The 21,165-nt window shown below is 45.0% G+C and overlaps 1 protein-coding gene and 1 long non-coding RNA gene across 2 annotated transcripts in view; one reads left to right on the forward strand and one right to left on the reverse strand.

Annotated features, from left to right (window-relative positions):
• Window positions 1–21,165, reverse strand: part of LOC144696884 (uncharacterized) — a 410,945-nt gene that overhangs the window by 343,616 nt on the left and 46,164 nt on the right. The window lies entirely within an intron of this gene.
• LOC144698365 (uncharacterized) overlaps window positions 11,970–21,165 on the forward strand; it is a 36,667-nt gene continuing 27,471 nt past the window's right edge. The window contains exons 1-2 of the mRNA XM_078570320.1: window positions 11,970–12,962; window positions 19,745–20,275. Of these exons, the coding sequence (XP_078426446.1) occupies window positions 11,985–12,962; window positions 19,745–20,275 (1,509 nt within the window). The 5' untranslated portion in view covers window positions 11,970–11,984. The remainder of the gene's footprint in view (window positions 12,963–19,744; window positions 20,276–21,165) is intronic.

Raw genomic sequence — 21,165 nt, forward strand, 5'->3', positions numbered from 1 at the left:
TGTGACCGGGGAGTGAACAGGAGTGGAGTGAATGGTCATTAAGACACCAGGTGGGGCAGTGACCCAGTCATTGGGCTTGATCAGATCATCAGCTCCGTTCATGACAGCTTTTTCAGTGTCGTTTCTCCAGAGTGATTAAACATCTTGACCATCCCACTAGAGTCTGGGCGGTAGGGGATGCAGAAATGTTGATACACACCCACAAGATGACACAGCTGCTGTATTGCCTCTGCTGTGAAATGAGAACCATTATCACTCTCTATCTTTTTCAGAAAGCTCCATCTGGTAAAGATCTGTTCCCACAAAGTTTTAGCTGTAGGTGACTGCATCATTTATACAGACAGGGAAAGCTTCAATCCACCATGTAAACATACCTATAACTACCAGGATATACCGGTCCCCTCCTTTTACTGTGTGTAATAGGCCTGTATAATCAAACTGCAATATTTTCCACGGAACATCATTCAGATGGGATATGTCCATTGGGACCTTTCACTTCACAGGTCTAGATTAATTTGGACACAGATGAGACACAGGTTCAGGTGGTGATGGATGTCCTGGTGCATTGAGAACTCAAGGAAAGAGAAACGTGCCCCAATTTGATCCATAAACAAAATTAATTATTTTCTAAGACATTAAGGTGTGACCCAATTCAAATTAGAGCCATTCTTGTGATAGGAATGTTGAGGCCATGATCAGATCACCAATCATCTTATTGAATGGCCGAGCTGGCTCGAGTGGCCTAACCCTAATTCATATGTTCGTATCATGTATAATGGGGGAGACCTTACTTGCTGTGAGTGATGAGGGAAAGTCTTTCCTATGGTGCCTAGCCTCTTTGGCCATAATCACAATGATTGTATTTTGGGTGGATCGCAAGGAATCCCCTCTGGAGCAGCTTTCCTAGTGAGTCAGTCTGTCTGGTTATTACCATCACCCTCTTCACTAACCCCTGCCGCTAATGCACCTTCACCCTACAAATAGCAACTTGTCCTGGTCACTTACCAGCAATATCTCAAATCATTCGGAGTTTGAAATGGTGGGTGAGAGTTTTCCTTTTTGCTGTGGAGAGGCTGTGTTTTTGTTGCCGGAGAAGTAGGTTTACACTAAGGGAGTTACAAATAAAGGAGCTTTCAGAATAGTTGGTGATTCTCTCAGTAAGAGCTTGAAGGGCTGTGATCATAATAACCTCAGCTTTCTGGGCTAAATATTGTGGTGGGTGTTTAATAGGATACTATGGCAGTCATGGGGAAGTAAAGACACAGCAGGAGTCTGATACGGTCCTTGTATTTTTTTCTTCATTCATGGGATGTGGGCTTCGCTGGCTGGGTCAGCGTTTTTGCCAATCCCTAGTTGCCCTTGAGAAGGTGGTGGTGAGCTGCCTTCTTGAACCGCTGCAGTCCATGTGGTGTAGGTACACTCACAGTGCTGTTAGGAAGTGAGTTCCAGGATTTTGACGCAGCGACAGTGAAGGAATGGTGATATATTTCCAAGTCAGTGACGTGGAGGGGAATTTCTAGGGGGAGGTGTTCCCATCTATCTGTTGCCCTTGTCCTTCTAGATGGTAGTTGTCGTGCGTTTGGAAGGTGCTGTCTAAGGAGCTTTGGTGAATTACTGCAGTGCATCTTGTAGATGGTACACACTGCTGCTACTGTGAGTCGATGGTGGAGGGAGTGAATGTTTGTGGATGGGATGCCAATCAAGCAGGCTGCTTTGTCCTGGATGGTGTAAAGCTTCTTGAGTGTTGTGGGACCTGCACATCCAGGCAAGTGGGGAATATTCCATCACACTCCTGATTTGTGCCTTGTAGATGCTGGACAGGTTTTGGGGAGTCAGGAAGTGAGTTGTTCATCACAGAGTTCCTAGCTGCTGACCTGCTCTTGTAGCCACAGTAGTTATATGGCTAGTCCAGTTCAGTTACTGGCCAATGGTAACCCACAGTATGTTGATAGCGGGAGATTCAGTGATGGTAATGCCATTGAACATCCAGGAGCGATGGTTGGGTTCATCCTTGTTGGAGATGGTCATTGCCTGGCACTTTTATGGTGCGAATGTTATTTGCCACTTGTCAGCCCAAGCCTAGATATTGTCCAGGTCTTGCTGCATTTGGACATGTATTGCTTGAGTATCTGAAGAGTTGCAAATGGTGCTGAACATTGTGCAATCATCAGCAAATATCCTCAATTCTGACCTTATGATGGAAGGAAGGTCATTGATGAAGCAGCTGAAAATAGTTGGGCCGAGGACAGTACCCTTAGGAATTCCCACAGTGAAGTCCTGGAACTGAGTTGATTGACCTCCAACCACCAAAACCATCTTCCTTTGTGCTAGGTATGACTCCAACCATAAGACCATAAGACGTAGGAGAAAAAGTAGGCCGTTCGGCCCATCGAGTCTGCTCCGCCATTCAATGAGATCATGGCTGATCTGACAATCCTCAATTCCACTTTCCTGCCTTTTCCCCATTACCCTTGTTCCCTTACTGCTAAAAATGTGTCTACCACAGCCTTGAATATACTTAGTTATCCAGCCTCTACAGCTCTCTGCGGTAAAGAATTCCATAGATTCATTACCCTCTTATAGAAGATAATTCCTCCTCATCTTTGTCTTAAATAGGTGACCACTTGCTCTGAGATTATGCCCTCTGGTCCTAGCCTCCCCCACAAGGGGAAACAACCTCTCAGTATCTACCCTGTCAAGCCCCCTAAAAATCTTATACGTTCCAATAAGTTCACCTCTCATTCTTCTAAACCCCAATGAATACAGGCCCACCTACTCAACCTCTCCTCATGAGAAAATCGCTCCATACCCGGGATCAACCTTGTGAACCTTCTCTGGACTGCCTCCAATGCCAGTATATATTTCCTGAGATAAGGGGACCAAACTGTTCACAGTATTCTAGGTATGGTCTAACTCGTGCCTTGTATAATTTTAGCAAGCCTTCCCTATTCTTACTCTTCATTCCTTTTGAAATAAAGGCCAACATTCAATTTGCCTTCCCTATTACCTGCTGAACTGATATGTTAGCTTTGTGGGACTCATGCATGAGCACTTCCAAATCCCTGTGTGTGGTAGCTTTCTGCAGTCTTTCTCCATCTAAATAATATTCAGCTCCTCTAATCTTCCTGCCAAAATGCATAATCTCACACTTTCCCACATTATATTCCACGTACCAAGTTTTTTTCCCACTCACTTAACCTGTCTATATCCCTCTGTGGACCCTTTGTATCATCCTCACCATTTGCTTTCCCACCTATTTTTCTGTCATTTGCAAAGTTGGCGATAGTACATTCACTTCCCACATCTAAGTCATTAATATATATTGTAAAAAATTGTGACCCCAGCACTGAAAGGAAGTGGCTGCAGAGATAGTGGAGGCATTGGTCGAAATATTCCAGCACTCACTGGATTCTGGGAGGGTCCCAGCGGATTGGAAAACGTCTAACCTGATGCCCCTGTTCAAGAAGGGAGGGACTATAGGCTATAGGCCAGTCAGCCTAACATCTGTAGCTGGGAAAAAGGTAGATTCCATTATTAAGGAAGAAATAGCAGGACATTTAGAAAAGCTGAACGCAATCAAACAGAGTCAACATGGTTTTGTGACAGGGAAATCATGTTTGACAAATTTGCTAGAGTTCTTTGACGATATAATAAGCATAGTTGATAAAGGGTAACTTTAGTGTATTTAGATTTCCAGAAGGCATTCGACAAGGTGTCACATAAAAGATTATTGCTCATGATGGGAGCTCACGATATTTGGGGGTATTGATTGAGGATTGGTTAACACACAAAAGACAGGGAGTCATGATTAATGGGTCTTTTTTCAGGTTGGAAAGACGTAACTAGTGGAATGCCACAAGGATCAGTCCGAGGACCTCAATTATTTATGATCTATATTAATGACTTGGTGGAGAGGGCAGAGTGTAATGTGTCCAAACTTGCTGAAGATACAAAAATAGGTGGGAGGGCACATTATGATGAGGACATGAGGAATCTTCAAGCGGATATAGATAGGCTGAGTGAGTAGGCAAAAGCTTGGCAGTTAGAGTTTAATGTAGGAAAGTGTGAGGTTATGCACTTTGGTAGCGAGAGTCAAAAGGCAAACTATTATTTAAATGGAGACACTCCAAAAAAGTGCAGCACAGAAGGATTTGGGTGTTCTTGTGCATGAAACACAAAAAGTTAGCATGCAGGTGCAGCAAGCGATTAGGGAGGCAAATTGAATTTTGGCCTGTATTGCTAGGGTGTTGGAGTTTAAGAATAGGGAAGTCTTGTTTCAACTGTACAGGGTGTTGGTGAGGCTGCGCCTGGAGTACTGTGTACAGTTTTGGTCCCTGTATTTAAGAAAGGATATACTGGCATTGGAGGCAGTTCAGAAAGATTCACTCGGCTGATGCCTGACATGAAGGGGTTAACTTATCAAGAACGGCCAAACAGGTTAGACCTTTATTCATTAGAGTTTAGAAGAATGAGGGGTGATCTGATTGAAACATAAAAAATTCTGAGGGGGCTTGACAGGGTAGATGTTGAGAAGATGTTTCCACTAGAGAGGGAATCTTGAACTAGGGGACACAGTTACAGAATAAGGGGTCTTTAAAACCGAGATGTGTAGGAATTTCTTCTCTCAGAGGGTAGTGAATGTCTGGAATTCTGTACCCCAGAAAGTTGTAGAGGGTAGATCACTGAAAGTATTTAAAGATTTTTGAAATACTGGGGAGTTGAGGGCTATGTGGAGCTGGCGTGAAAGAGGAGTTGGGGCCTGGAGCAGATCAGCTATGATCTTATTGAATGACCTATTCCTGCTCGTATTTCTTATGTTCTTAGGATCCATGTGTCACTCTACTAGTTGCAGGTCGCCATCCTGAAAATGCAGCCCTTATCCCAGCTCTCTGTCTTCTATTAGTTAGCCAATCCTCTATCTATGCTAAAATACTACCCCCAACACCATGGCCTCTTATCTTAATAAGTGGCCTTATGTGTGGTGCCTTATCAAACATCTTTTGGAAATCCAAATATATTACATCCATTGGTTCCCCTTTATCTATCGTGCTTGTTACCTCCTCAAGGAATTGTAATAAATTCGTCAGGCATGATTTCCCCTTCATGAAGCCTTTCTGACTCTGCTTGATTATATTATGCATTTTTAAATGCTCTACTATTACATCCTTTATAATATACTTTAACATTATCCCAGTGAGGGAGGTTAAGCTAACTGGCCTTTTTTTTGTCTCCTCCCTTTGTGAATACAGTGGAGAGTTTTCCCCCGATTCCCATTGACTCCAATGTTACTAGAGCTCCTTGATGCCACACTCGGTCAAATGCGGCCTTGATGTCAAGGGCAGTCACTCTCACCTCATACTGCAACATCACAGGCAACTGGTAGTTGTGAGGCTGCAATCTTTTAATGCCTTTGCTTTGTACTTCAATAATTCATCTACTCCATCCCACTCGGGATACTCCCTTAACTTGGGCTTTATTCATAATGTCACTGTGATATGTGGGGTGTGCAGAATTATTGTAGTAAACTCTACCAGGTACTCTATGGGCTTAACTAACCAGTGAACGCTTGATATTGGCTCAGTACACTGGGCCAGTGACCTTTCCACGGAGGTGAATGTGCCTGAGAAGCACCCAACTGAAAAATCTTTTACATTCAGCTCGTGCATCACTGCAGCGGATATATATTGTTCTGACAGTGCCAGCAGAGCTGTGGAATTAATTGGATAGATCTTCCGAAGAGCCAGCACAAGCATGATGGGCGAAGTGATTTTCATCTGTTCTTTTGGAACAGTGTATATTCCTCATCCCGTGATCGAGAGAGGAACCAGTGACTATGGGATTGAACGTAGCTAGAATCAGCACCTTCAGGGCAGGAGAGCGGCATGGGAACAAGTGGCAAAAGCTTTAAAATCTCAGTGTATTCCTACAAGAGAGAAGCGGTTTAAGTCACTTTGAGCAATTCGAGTATGGAAGAGCATTTATTCACGAGGATTCATGTGTGTCTTTTTATTAATTGATCTCAATTATTTTCTTTCCCCTCTGGGGGGTTCAATGGTGCTGCTGTTACCCAACATTCCGTTCGGATGTGAATGTGATCTATTAACACTCCAAGAGCCCAGTACGCAGGCGCAGTACTGGACTGTATCTGGAGCATGCGCAGTGTCACTTTGATCAGAGTCCTGCAAGTGCGGGAGAGGATTTTTTCAGCGGGTGAGATTTGATGAGGCGGAGGGAGGAATGGAGCCGGGAGTCGGTGTCGGGAGGGAGTGGCGGCTTCACAAACACCTGAAGTAGGCCGCAAATCCAGAATAAGCCTCTGCAGGTCCCGCGTTTTCAGCTCTGGAACTTTTTCCCGGAAATAGGCCCAATTTAATGGTCGCCATCTTGGTTCAGTGGCCGTCTTGGTGACGGTACAGAGCATGGGCGGGGCTTCATGGCACCGGTGACCAGGAGAGAAAATCATTGGCTCATTGATTTTATTCTCGCGCTGCACACAGGAGATGGCGACTGTCCCGGGTTAATTACCGCCATCGTTTGAAGGGCAATGTGCTGCTGGGCGCACGCGCTGCCATCCTAACAACATCAGAATAAGAACATCAGAACTAGGAGCAGGAGTTGGCCTGTCGGCCCATTGAGCATGATACACCATTCAATGAGATCATGGCTGATCTGACTGTGGTCTTAACTGCACTGCCCGCCCCTTATTTTGATGCTTAAATGAAAAATTTGTCTAACTCGGTCTCAATTAGTCTTTTGGTAGTAAAGAACTTGAGTGTTGCTGTAAAAAGAGACATGTGGAAGCTTTTCATCTTGTACTCATCGGGGCACTTCGCAAGAATACCAATGTAAGGAAAAATAACTATATATACTGTATGTAAAGAGAATGCTGATTGGTTGGCAAGTGGACTCTGATTGGTAGAGGCGTTGCTATGCAAAATGCACTAGTGATGGTGACTGACAGTTAACTGCAAAGCATTGTTTGAAATTTGAACCAGTTTGACCCTGATTGGTCAAGGCATTGTCCTGAGGAATGAGTCAGCAAATGGCTGTCACTTATTTTGTTTAGCTGAAACAGGCGCAATGTGTGTATATGTTTTTTCTTTCTGCAAAGAACAGAGCCCTATAATATATGTAGCTTCCAGTACATGCAAATGCACCACACTGCAAGCCCAACTAAGAATCTTAAATTGGTTATCAATGTAATTTTTAGCACACTGACGATTATTTAGCAAATGTTGTCCAATCACGGAATCACATCTAATATTGGACACTGTTTTGAGCTTTGCAAACACAGGCTGGTTGGGTATGGTCTGTTTGCAATGCTTGGCAGTTAACTGTCAGTCACTATCACTGGTGCATTCTCCATGGCAATGCCTCTACCAATCAAAGCCTACTTGCCAACCAATCAGCACTCGCTTTGCATGCAGTATATATAGTTGTTTTCCCCTTATATTGGTATTCTTGCCAGCTGTCCTGTTCAGTGCAAGATGAAAAACTTCAACATGTCCCTTTTTTTTTAGCAATACTCAACTTTGCATCTATTCAATAACCAGACCTCCACTCCTTGCTGGGGAAGAGAGTTCCACAAACTAATGGATGCCTGAGAGAAGAAATTTCTCCTCACTTCAGTCTTCCACATCTCAGTCAAAATTATTGAAAATCTTTATTTTTAAATTGTGCCTCTTTGTTCCATATTCTCCCATGAGGGGAAAAAGCCCTCTCAGGATCCACCCTGTTAAGTGCCCTCAGAATCTTACAGGTTTCAATAAAATCACCTCTCATTCTTCGAAACTCCAATGAATACAGACCCACCTTGCTCAACCTTTCCTCATGAGGCAAAGCCTCTCATTCCAGGAATCAGCCTAGTGAACCTTCTCTGAACTGCTTCCAATGCAAATATGTCCTTGCTTAAGTTATCTTGGACCAGGCAGCAGGAGGAGAGAATATTGTGAATTTCTATCCTGGACTGACAGTGATGGATTCTGGAACCCCTTTTACAGGGGTTAGGATGGGAGGATTTACACACAGCAAACTCAAATCAAGAGAAATGTTTGTCTCTTCTGAATTTGTACCTGCATCTGACACTTATGACTTTTGTAATCTCCTTTTACAGAGAGCTAGAAGATTTGAAGTCTGTGAGATTTTTCTCTGACTCCAATGCTTCTGATATCTTTCCAGCTGCAGGCTCCAGCAGGAGATTTTAAATTTGAAAACAGTGAAATTGTTTCAGGGGTGAGTATTATTGAACATTCATCGACAATTTAGAGCTTTTACTGCTGCGCTCTGGTCCCATGTCTCTGAGGCTGGTGTGGCTCCTTTACTGTGGATCTGAATCCATGTCCATCCATTGCTCTGCTTCACCCCTACCCTTCACAATCACCTCTCTACCGTTGTATGGCTCCATCTGCCTCTAATGATGGGTGTATTTTAACCATGTTTAGTATTTTACTGTTATTTTCACCAACTGTGTCTAAATGAGGCTTCCACTGCTGCCCATCCCCCCAGCTATTCACTGTTGATTTACCAGCTTTATCTTCCCATGGCCAGGAATTATTTTTCCTGCACTAGAGATCATTTCTCTCCCACTTCTGAGCTTATATTGACTGTCAAATTCTGCTTCATTTGTATTCCCCATAATTCATTCTGTACACCCTGAAATGTTAACTCTTTCTCTTTCCACAGTTACTGCCTGACCTGCTGAGTATTTCTAGCACTTGCTCTTTTTATTTCAGATTTCCAGCAGCTGCAGTATTTTGGTTTGGTTTTATTGCAGGCATTTCTCACAGAACCGAGTCTGGGAACAGAGATGAACCAATTAAGAACGGATTTGTATTTGGGTGGGTGTTGATTGGAGAGGTTGGTCCCTGGCCTCCAGTGTTAGTCTTTTTCATGCAGCCATAGAATGATTACAATACAGGAGGCCATTTATCCTGTCATTCCTGTGCTGGGTCTGTGCAACCGCAGATCAGCTAGTCCCACTCCCTGCCCTTTCCTCATAGCCCAGCTTTTTCTCTTCAGGTACTTATCCAATTTTATTTTCAAAGCCTTTGCTGTATCAGTTTGAGTTGGAGTGGAGATGGAGGAGAAGCTGCTGGGTTTAACCACAAGGACCTAGCAATTTCCAACGTGAAATTGTCAAAGGGAGGTAGGTTCTGGGGAAGATGAGGTTGTTGAGCAGACACTGGCCATGAAATGTAAAAGATCATTGTTTTAGGAACAAATATTTCTGTAGATGCTTTTAATCTATTCTATAAATGCATACTTATAAAATTTATTCTGGGGATTTGGGCGTCACTAACAAGACCAGCAGCAGATATTTCCCAACCCCAGTTACCTGTGGAGAAGATGATGTTTGACCTTCTTGAAGCACTGCAGTCCGTGTGGTGAAGGTGCTCCCACAATGATGTTAGATAAGGAGTTACAGGTTATTCACCAGTGATGAAGAAGAAACAATGATATATGTCCAAATCAATAACAACAATATTGCAACTTTAATGTAACAAAATGTTCCAAGGCATTTCCCAGAAATATTACAAAGCAACATTTGACACTGAGCCACATAAGGAGATATTAGGGCAGGTGACCAGAAGCTTTGTCAAAGAGGCAGGCTTTAAGGACTATCTTAAAGGGAGAAATTGAGGTAGAGAGGCAGAGAGGTTTAGGGAGGAAATTCCAGAGCTTACGGCCTAGGCAACTGAAGGCACGGCCACCAAACAGTTAAAATAGGAATGCTCAGGAGGTTGGAATTAGATAAGCACAGATATCTCAGAGGGTCATGAGACTGATGGAGATTTCAGAGACAGGGAGGGGCCATGGAGGAATTTGAAAATAAGGATGAGAAATTAAAAATTTAGATTCTTCTTAACCAAGAACCTTTGTCGGTCAGCGGGCACAGGAGTGATGGGCGAGGAAGACTTGGTGTGAGTAAACACAAGGGCAGCAGAGTTTTGGATAGCCTCAAGATTACAGAGAGGTTGAATGTGGGAGGCTGGCACGGAGTGCCTTAGGATAGTTAAGTCTAGAGGTAACAAAGGAATGGATGAGAGTTTCAGCAACAGGTGAGCTGAGACTAGGGCAGAGTTGGGCGATGTTACTAAGGTGGAAACAGGCCGTCTGGGTGATGATGAGGATGTGTGGTTGTAAGCTTTTTTCATTATTCATTCATGGAATGTGGGGTTGCTGGCTAGGCCAGCATTTATTGCCCATCCCTGATTGCCCTTGTTCAGAGGGCAATTAAGAGCCAGTCACATTGCTGTGGGTCTGGAGTCACACGTAGGCCAGACCAGGTAAGGACAGCAGATTTCCTTCCCTAAAGGACATTAGTGAACCAGATGGGTTTTTTTTGTAGTAAAAACCCATCTGGTTCACTAATGTCCTCTAGGGATGGAAATCTGCATTCCTTGTACTGGTCTGGCCTACATGTGACTCCAGACCCACAGCAATGTGGTTGACTCTTAACTTAGGGATGGGCAATAAATGCTGGTCTAGCTAGCGATGCTAACATCCCATGAACAAATAATTTTAAAAAAGAGCTCATCTTGGGGTGAAATATTACACTAAAGTTTTGAACAGTCTGGTTCAGCCTCAGACAGTTGCCAGTGAGAGAGATGAAGTCAGTTGTTAGGGAATGGAGTTTGTAGTAGGGACTGAAGACAACACTTTCAGTCTTCCCAGTATTTATATGAAAGAATTTTCTGTTCATTCAGTACTGGATGTCAGACCAGTCAGGAGAGTGTGTGGCTTCAAGGGGAACTTGGAGAGTTGGTGTTCACACACACCGGCTACCCTGGTCCTTCTAGGTGCTGGAGGCTAGTGGTTCAGGAGATTTGTCAAAGTTATGGTCGAGTAGTAGGTATATAAAATCCCTCTTCAACTGCTGCCTCTCCTACTTCTCTCTCTCTCTCTCTCCTTCCATAGAGACCAGAGTCTTGCATTGACCCGGTCTGGGTGGAAGGTTCCATTAATAAGAACTAGGAGCAGGAGTAGGTTATTCAGCCCCTCGAGCCTGCCCCGCCATTCAATACGATCATGGCTGACCTCATTTCGGCCTCAACTCCAATTTCCCGCCCACTCCCCATAACCATTCAACCCGTTACTAATTAAAAATCTGTCTATCTCCTCCTTAAATTTATTCAGCGCCCCGGCATCCACTGCACTCTGAGGTAGTGAATTCCACAGATTCACGACTTTGAGAAAAGTAATTCCTCCTCATCTCTGATTTAAATCTACCACCCCTTAGCTTAAAACTATGGCCTCTTGTTCTAGAATGCCCCAGAAGAGGAAACATCCGCTCCACGTCTACTTTGTCTAGCCCCTTTAGCATCTTATATACCTCAATTAGATCTCCACTCATCCTTCTAAACTCTAGCGAGTATAGGCCTAAACTGCTCAATCTCTCCTCATAAGACAAGCCCCGCATCTGTGGAATCAATCTAGTGAACCTCCTCTGAACTGCCTCCAATGCAACTACATCCTTCCTCAAGTAAGGGGACCAAAACTGTGTACAGTGCTCCAGGTGCGGTCTCACCAATGCCTTGTACAGTTTCAGCAATACTTCCCTATTTTTATACTCTATTCCTTTAGCAATAAATGCCAAAGTTCCATTTGCCTTCCTTATTACCTGCTGTACCTGCATACTAGCTTTCAGCGATTCATGCACGAGGACACCCAGACCCCTCTGCACTGAAGCATTCTGAAGTTTCTCTCCATTTAAATAATAATAATAAATAATAATAATTCCCTGAAGGACATTAGTGAACCAGTTGTGTTTTTACGACAATCCAGCAGTTTTCACGGTCACTTTTCCCTGGTGCCGGCCCCACAAATTACCAGATTCATTCAGCTCCGTTTCACAACCTGCCTTTGTGTTTCTGCGGGTTCTCTCTCACTCCCTTTTTTCTGTTTTACATCGATTTCACAGGATATTAGAAGGGGAGGATTTGCAGCCCAATTTATCATAATGTGAATGTCACCGGATTTTGAACATGGAAGGAGAAAGCACTGTTCACAGTGGAGAGAAACCGTACACGTGTTCTGTGTGTGGTCGAGGCTTCAGCCAATTATCTGACCTATCAGAACATAAATGCAGTCACAACAGGGAGAAGCCGTGGAAATGTGGGGACTGTGGAAAAGGATTTAATTATCCGTCTGACCTGAAAACTCATCGGCGCTGTCACACTGGGGAGAGGCCATTCACCTGCTCCGAGTGTGGGAAGGGATTCACTCAGTCCTCCCACCTATTGATACATCAACGTGTTCACACTGATGAGAGGCCATTCAGGTGCTCTCACTGTGGGATGCGTTTCAGGCGATCATCTGACCTCACTGTACACCAACGAGTTCACACTGGAGAGAGGCCGTTCATCTGCTCCAAGTGCGGGAAGGGATTCACTCGATCATCCAACTTGCTGATACACCAGCAAATTCACACTGGGGAGAGACCATTCACCTGCTCCGAGTGTGGGAAGGGATTCAATCATTCATCTGACCTGCTGCAACACCAGCGCGTTCACACTGGAGAGAGGCCATTCACCTGCTCTGAGTGTGGGAAGGGGTTCACTTGTTCATCAGACCTGCTGACACACCAGCGAGTTCACACTGGGGAGAGACCATTCATTTGCTCCAAGTGTGGGACAGGATTTGCTCGCTCATCCACATTACTGAGGCACCAGCGAGTTCACACTGACGAGAGACCTTTTAAATGCCCAGTCTGTGGGAAGTGTTATAAAAGCTCCAAGGAACTGTTGTCTCATCAACGTGTTCACACGGATGAAAGACCATTCAGGTGCTCTCTCTGCGGGTCTGGATTCAATCAATCATCTGACCTCACTGTACACCAGCGAATTCACACTGGGGAGAGGCCATTCACCTGCACGGAGTGTGGGAAGGGATTCACTCAGTCATCCAATCTGCTCAGACACCAGCGAGTTCACACTGTGGAGCGACCGTTTAAATGCTCAGACGTGGGAAGTGTTATAAAGGTTCCCAGGAACTGATGTCCCATCAACGTGTTCACGCTGACGAGAGACCATTCAGGTGCTCTCAATGTGGGACTGGATTTAAGCGATCATCTCAACTCACTGTACACCAGCGAATTCACACTGGGGAGAGACCGTTCAGCTGCACAGACTGTGGGAAGGGATTCACTCAGTCTTCCGCTCTTCTGAGACACCAGCGAGTTCACAAGTAATTACCGTGATTGGATTTTACAGCTGGTCACATCCAGGACTGGGCCATGTTCTTTGGGGTCTGTTTTTGCTGATGTTCACAGAATCACAGAATTTTAACAGCACAAAAGGAGGCCATCCGGCCTATCGTGTCTGCACCAGCTCTGCAAATGAGCATCATGGCCTAGTGCCATTGCCCTGCCTTTTCCCTGTACCCTTACACATTGTTTTGATCCAAATAACCATCTAATGCCTTCTTGAATGCCTCACTTGAACCTGGCTCCACCGCACTTCCAGACAGAGCATTCCAGACCCGAACCACTCGTTGTGTGAAAAAGATTTTTCTCCTGTCCCACTTGCTTCTTTTATAAATCACTTTAAATCTGTGCCCTCTCTTTCTTGATCTTTTTACGAGTGGGAACAGCTTCTCCCCATCTACCCTGTCCAGACCCTTCATGATTTTGAACATCTCTATCAAATCTTCTCTTAGCCTTCTTCTCTCCAAGGAGAACAGCCTTAACCTCTCCAATTTATCCCCATTGCTGAAGTTTCTCATCCCTGGGATTATTCTTGTAAACTCCTTCTGCACTCTCTCCAATATCTTCACATCCTTCCTATAATATGGTGCCCAGAACTGAACACAATATTCCAACTGAGGTCTGGTGAGTGTCTTATATAAATCCAGCATAACCTGCCTGCCCTTGTACTCTATGTCCCTATTAATAAAGCCCAGGGCACTATAAGCTTTACTAATTGCTCTCTCCACCTGTCCTGCCACCTTCAGTGATCTATACACATATACACCCAGGTCTTTCTGCTCCTATATCCCCATGTTCTTCCTACCAAAATGCATCACCTCAAATTTCTCCGCATTGAACTTCATCTGCCATCTATCTGCCCACTCCACCAACTTGTCTGTCCTCTTGAAGTTCCACACCGTCCTCCTCGCAGTCCACAACACTCCCAACTTGCATATCGTCTGCAAACTTTGAAATTGTTCCCTGCACACCAAGATCTAGATCGTTAATATATATCAGGAAAAGCAAGGGTCCCAATAACAGCCCCTGGGGAACTCCACTACAAACCTTCCTACAGCCTGAAAAATATCCATTGACCATTACTCTCTGCTTCCTAGTTTTCAACCAATTTTGTATCCACATTGCTACTGTCCCTTTTATTCCATGAGCAATAACTTTTCTCACAAGTCTGTTGTGTGACACTGTGTCAAATGCGTTTTGACAGTCCATATACACCACATCAACTGCATTACCCTCATTCACCTTTTCTGTTACCTCTTCGAGAAACTCCAGCAAGTTAGTTAAACTTTAGTAATCCATGTTGATTCTCCCTTATCAACACATATTTTCCTATGTGACTATTAATTCTATCCCGAATAATTGTTTCTAGAATCTTGCCCACTACTGAAGTTAAACTGACTGGTCTGTAATTGCTGGGCTTATCCTTGGAACCTTTTTTTGAACAAGGGCATAATGTTTACAATTTTTCAGTTCTCTAGCACCACCCCTGAGTTTAAGGAAGACTGAAAGACTATGGCCAGTGCCCATGAAATTTCTACTCTCACTTCTTTCAATATCCTTGGATGCATCTCATTTGGTCCCAGTACCTTGTCAAGTTTAAGTACCGATAGTCTATTCAACACTTCCTCCTTATCAACTTTGAACCCTTCAGAGTCTGTCACCATGGCCTGGGTAGCATCTACCTCCTTGGTAAAGACGGATGCAAAGTATTCATTTAATACCTCAGCCATGACCCCTTTGTCCATGCGTAAATTCCCTTTTCAGTCCCCAATCAGCCATACTCCTCTTTTTACCAACCTTTTACTATTTATATGCCTGTAGAAGACTTTGGGATTCCCCTTTATGTTGGCTGCCAGTCTCTTCTCATAATCCCTCTTCGCTTCTCTCATGTGCTTTTTCACCTCCCCTCTGAACCTTTTGCATTCGACTTGGTTCTCAATTGTATTTTCTACCTGTCACCTGTCATAAGTGCACTTTTTCTTTTTATCTTAATTTCAATCTCCTTTTTCATCCAGAGAGCTCTGGATTTGTCAGCCCCACCTTTCCCTTTAGATGGTATATAGATTCATGGACGTTTACAGCACAGAAGGAGGCCATTCAGCCCATCGTGTCTGAGCTGGTCAACAAAGATCTAACTACACTAATCCCATTTTCCAGCACTTGACCCATAGCCCTGGAGGCTATGGCAACTCAGGTGAATATCTAAATACTTGACTGTGCCCGACCCAATTCATTTTTTAAAGGTAGCCCATTGTTCAGCTACAGTTTTTCCTGCCAATCTTTTGTTCCAGTCTACCTGGCCCAGCTCCATTCTTGCTCCATTGAAGTCGGCTCTTGTCCAGTTAATTATTCTTACTCTGGATTGCCTATCGTGCTTTTCTCATCATCATCCTAAAACATGCAATACAATAATCACTGTCTCCTAAATGTTCCCCCACTGACACTTGATCTACTTGGCCAACCTAATTTCCAAGAACCAGGTCCAACAGTGGATTAGACACATACTTCTGGAGAAAATTCTCCTGAACACAATTTAGGAACCTTTGTCCCTCTCCGCCCTTTACACTACCAGTGTCCCTATCTATATTCGGGTAATTAAAGTCCCCCATTATAACTACTCTATAATGCCTGCATTTCTCTGTAATTTCCATGAGATTTGTTCCTCTACATCCTTCCCACTAGTTGGCGGTCTATAGGCTACACCAAGCAATGTAATTGCACCCTTTTTGCTCCTTAACCTTAGCCAAATTGATTCTGTCCTTGAACCCCCTGGGACATCCTCTTTCTCCAGCACTGCAATGGTCTCCTTAACCAATACCACCACCCCTCATCCTTTCCTTCCTTTCCTGTCTCTTCTGAACACCTTGTACTCAGGAATATTTAACACCCAGTTCTGCCCTTCCTTGAGCCAGGTCTGTTATTGCCACAACATCACATTTCCACATGGCAGTCTGCACCTGTAACTCCCCAATCTTATTTACTATTCTCTGTGCATTCACATGCATGCATAATAACCCTGATTTGGCTTTTGTTACTTTCTCCCTTGCCCCGACTTTACCTATTAACTTACTCTTTTCTAAACTAGTACTCTCTGTCCCTCCCAGTATTTTGTGCACCCTGGTATTCCTCTCTAATATTTTCTCTTGATTCCTACACTCCTGCTGAGCTAGTTTGAAGCCCTCCCAACAGCACTAGCAAAATGCCCTGCAAGGAGCTCAGTCCCGGCTCTGTTCAGGTGCAACCCATCTGGCTTCTACAGGTGCCAACTCTCCCAGAGCCTGTCCCAGGAATCTAAAGCCCTCCCTCCGGCACCACTTTTCCAGCCATGCATTCATCTGCCTTACCCTCCTACTTCTGTAATCACTAGCACATGGCTCTGGGAGTAATCCGGAGGTTACTACAGCTGAGGCCCTGCTTGTTAATTTTCTACTTAGCTCCCTAAATTCTGATTGCAGGACTAAATCCCCCTTCCTCCCTAAGTCATTGGTACCAATGTGGACCACGACCTCTGGCTGATCACCCTCCCCCAAAAGAATGTCCTGCAGCCGCTCTGTGACATCCTTGACCCTGGCACCAGGGAGGCAACATACCATCCTGGAGTCACTTCTACGGCCACACAAACACCTGCCTGTTCCCCTAACTTGCATCTTTCTCCAGTTTCTCTCCTATCTTCTATCTCACTCAGAGCTCATCTTGCCTCTGAGACGTGCCTTCTGCTTCCTTGACACTATTCTCACTAAACTGCTGACCATCCAACTTCCAAATTTTAGACGACATCCTTAACGGTTCTCTCTCTCTTTTGGTACTGTCCCTCTCACCTTTAAATCCACTGTTGTCTCCCATCATTAAAAAAACCTTCGACTCCACCGTCCTCGCCTTCTCTTTTTGCTGACTTTGCACTTGCTGGTAAACTGTGAGATCTTTAATTTTTTTCAAGTTTGGATAAAAGGTTACCGACATGAAGCATTCACTCTGTTTCCTTCTCCATAGATGTTGTTTGACCTGCTGAGGTTGTCCAATAGTTTGTTTTGTGGTTGTGCGAACATACAAATTAGGAGCAGGAATAGGCCACTCGGCCCCTCGAGCCTGCTCTGCCATTCAATGAGATCATGGCTCATCTGATTGTAACCTCATTCCCGTCTACACCCGATAACCTTTCGCCCCCCCCCCTTGCTTATCAAGAACCTATCCAGCTCTGCCTTAAAAAGATTGGAAGACTCCCCACTGCCTTTTGAGGAAGAGAGTTGCAAAGACTCATGACCCTCTGCGAGAAAAAAAACTCATCTCTGTCTTAAATGGGCCACCCCTTATTTTTAAACAGTGACCCCCTAGTTCTAGGTCAGATTTCCACCTAGAGTATTACAGTATTTTGTTTTTGGGTCAGAGTGGATCAGTTTTTTCTGGAATGAGACAACAGTAACTGTCACCCTGTTCGACATGAAACTAAACTCACTGTTAATGCCTCATCAGTAACAATGTTAAACACAAAGTTTTCAGCCAGGATTGAACCGGGGACTTTCTCATATAAAGTAAACGTGATAATCACTGCACTGGGGAAATGAGTGTGAATCCCCCCCGGACAAAGGGGAACTGACCATCCATCTCTAGCTCTAATTCCCAAACAGAAAATGCTGCCAAGAATCAGCAAGTCAGGCTGAGTCTGTGGCCGCTCTCAGCGTTTGAAATCGTCACAATGCCCGGGTGATTGACGGCAGCTCCGGACCAATAGGGAAAGGGAGGGGGAACTGGAGGAACCTACAGGAGTGGCTGGTCCTCCAACCAATCGAAATGAATGAGGGGCGGGGGCGGGCAGTGACTGAAGCATGCGCAGTGCGGGTAATGGCGATGGGCAGACGGGTCCACAATGGATAAAGGTGGGGACGGCGGGGCGGAGGGAGCGATGGATCCGGCGAGTGGACGGAGAGGCTCCGGAAACATGTTGTGTAAACCGCAAACCCCGGAAATAAACTGACCGGTCCCCCCTCCCCCGTTTGCACCGAGCGGGGCCGCAGCTCCCAGATCAATGAAGAGCCGGTTTGTATCAGGCTGGACATTGGTTCTTTTATTCATTCACGGGATGTGGGCTTCACTGGCTGGGGCAGCATTTACTGCCCATCCCTAGTTGCCCTTGAGAAGATGGTGGTGAGCTACCTTCTTGAACCGCTGCAGTCCATGTGGTGTAGGTACAGCCACAGTGATGTAAGGAAGGGATGTTGACCCAGTGACAGTGAAGGAACGGGATATATTTCCAAGTCAGGAAGGTGAGTGATTTGGAGGGGAACTTCTAGGTGGCGGTGTTCCCATCCAACTGCTGCCCTTGTCCTTCTAGATGGTAGTAGTCGTGGGTTTGGAAAATGCTATCGAAGGAGCCTCGGTGGATTCCTGCAGTGCATCTTATAGATGGTACTCACTGCTGCTACTGTTCGTCGGTGGTGGAGGGAGTGAAGGTTTGTGGATGGGGTGCCAATCAAGAGGGCTGCTTTGTCCTGGATGGTGTCAAGCTTCTTGAGTTTTGTTGGAACTGCACTCATCCAGGCATCCTTTGCTCCCTCGGCTTGACACATTTATTTGTCTGGCTAAAAGGATGGCCTCTTTCCTCATGTTCACAATTAAAGTGGTGGATTCCCCAGGAGATGGCTGACATTTAAGGGGACAGTAAAGTAATATAGGACAGAGATATGCCTGGTGTTTTTATATGATATATATTAGATATGTTATTTATGATTCTGTCATAAAGTTAATTTATTATTATTTCTAGTCTTGTAACATAGCACTGTGCTATGTTATATATTTAGAGTCAGTCATTATGGCACAGAAGGAGTCCATTCAGTAATTCAAATCCAAGCTGATTCTCTGTAGAGTAACCCAGTCAGTCCTATTTCCCTTCTATATCCCCGTTCCCCTGCAAGTTTATTTCCTTCAAGTGCACACCCAATTTCATTTTCATATCATTGACCATCTCCACTTCCACCACACAGTGAGTTCCATGTCCAGCAGCCTGCCTGAACATTTTCAGGTCTCTGTGTCCTGGACAGGAAGCGATGGGCATGGATCTGTTAGGTCAGCAGATTGAGATTGGATGGAGAATATGTGGGATCGAGATTGACAGTCTTTGGGGAATGAAAGAGGAAAGAATGTTCCATAGAAAGTAGACTTGTGTGTTCTGAATTTCTATCCTGTACTGACAGTGATGACTTTGAGAAACTAACTCCATTTACAGGATATTAGAAATGGAGGATGTAAAGACAGAAATCGCAAACCAAACATTACATCCAGACCTGACTTGATTTATGGGAGCTCAATATCATCAGTCTTTGAACTAGAAAGAGAAATGTTTGTTCTGTCTGCTTCAACAGATTTTAAAAGTCACTGTGTCTGGAAAATCACCAAGAAGCTCGCGTACACACACACGTGAGAGAGTTCCAATGCACTGACTTTGGAGAAAACTTTAACCAGATGCACAGACTGAAGAAACATTGCACCATTCACAGCCGGGAGAGACCGAACACGTGTACTGTTTGTGGATGAGGCTTCAGTTAAACATCTTACCTCAAGGAATGCAAGGACACCCGAACCATGGAGAAACCATGCAAATGTGGGGAATGTGGGAAGGGATTCCGGTCCCCATCTGCGCTGGAATCTCATCGCCGCATTCACACTGGGGAGAGGCCGTTCACCTGCTCTGATTGTGGAAAGGGATTCACTCAGTTATCCCACCTGCAGATACACCAGCGACTTCACACCGGGGAGAGGCCGTTCACCTGCTCTGATTGTGGGAAGGGATTCACTAACTCTTCCAATCTGCGGACACACCAGCGAGTTCACACGGGGGAGAGACCGTTCACCTGCTCCAAATGTGGGAAAGGTTTCAGTGATTCATCCAGCCTGCTGATACACCAGCGAGTTCATACTGGGGACAAATTATTCAACTGCTCTGTATGTGGGAAGCAATTCAGCCGATTATGCAACCTTCTGCGACACCAGCGAGCTCACACTGGGGAGAGGCCATTCACCTGCTCTGAGTGTGGGAAGGGATTTGCTGATCCATCCATCTTGCGGAAGCACCGGCGAGTTCACACGGGGGAGAGGCCATTCATCTGCTCCATGTGTGGGAAGGGTTTCACTCAGTTAACCAACCTGCTCACACACCAGCGAGTTCACACTGGGGAGAGGCCTTTCATCTGCTGTGAGTGTGGGAAGGGATTCAGTGATTCATCCACCCTACTGCGACACCAGGGTGTTCACACTGGGGAGAGGCCGTTCACCTGCTCCATGTGTGGGAAACGATTCACTCGGTCATCTCACCTGCTGAGACACCAGCGAGTTCACCAGTGATTACAGGGGTTGGATTCTGCTGTGATTGCTGCTGTCAATCACATTCAAGACTGAACCATGTTCATTCTGACAGTTGGTGAAGTGGGAAGGTCAAAGGGTTTCTTTCTGCTGTACTGGCCAGTCTTACAACTTTGTTTCCAGTGGTCTGGGAGTGCACATTTCCACTGAAATGTTCCACAGAAGCTGATGAAGGTCATTTATTGCTGCAAAAAGAGACATGCTCTCGAAGTTTTCATATTGCACTTATCAGGACAAACACAAGAACACCAAATTTCAAAGGGAGCAACTATTTATACTGCGTGAGAAAAGGGTGCTGATTAGTTGGCAAGTCAGTTGCGATTGGTCAAGTTGTTGCCATGGAGAATTCACCAGAAAGCTCGTGACCTCAGCATTTAGTTGGATTCAAAAATGTTGCAATGCCTGGACATGTCCATTTTGGCTTCAGAGTATCAGAGCTTTATGATGGTCCAATGTCACTTCCCTGCTTTTTTACTCAATGACCTGGATTTTCAGAGTCAGAAAGACTCACCTACCTTCAAAAATTGTGGGTGGGACCCGGATGCGGAAGTCCCACTCCCATTTTTCACAGATCCAATTTTTGCCAGTAGGGGACAGGGGCAGTGCTT

The sequence above is a fragment of the Cetorhinus maximus genome, chromosome 23 (assembly GCF_964194155.1).
Source record: "Cetorhinus maximus chromosome 23, sCetMax3.hap1.1, whole genome shotgun sequence".
NCBI lineage: Eukaryota > Metazoa > Chordata > Chondrichthyes > Lamniformes > Cetorhinidae > Cetorhinus > Cetorhinus maximus.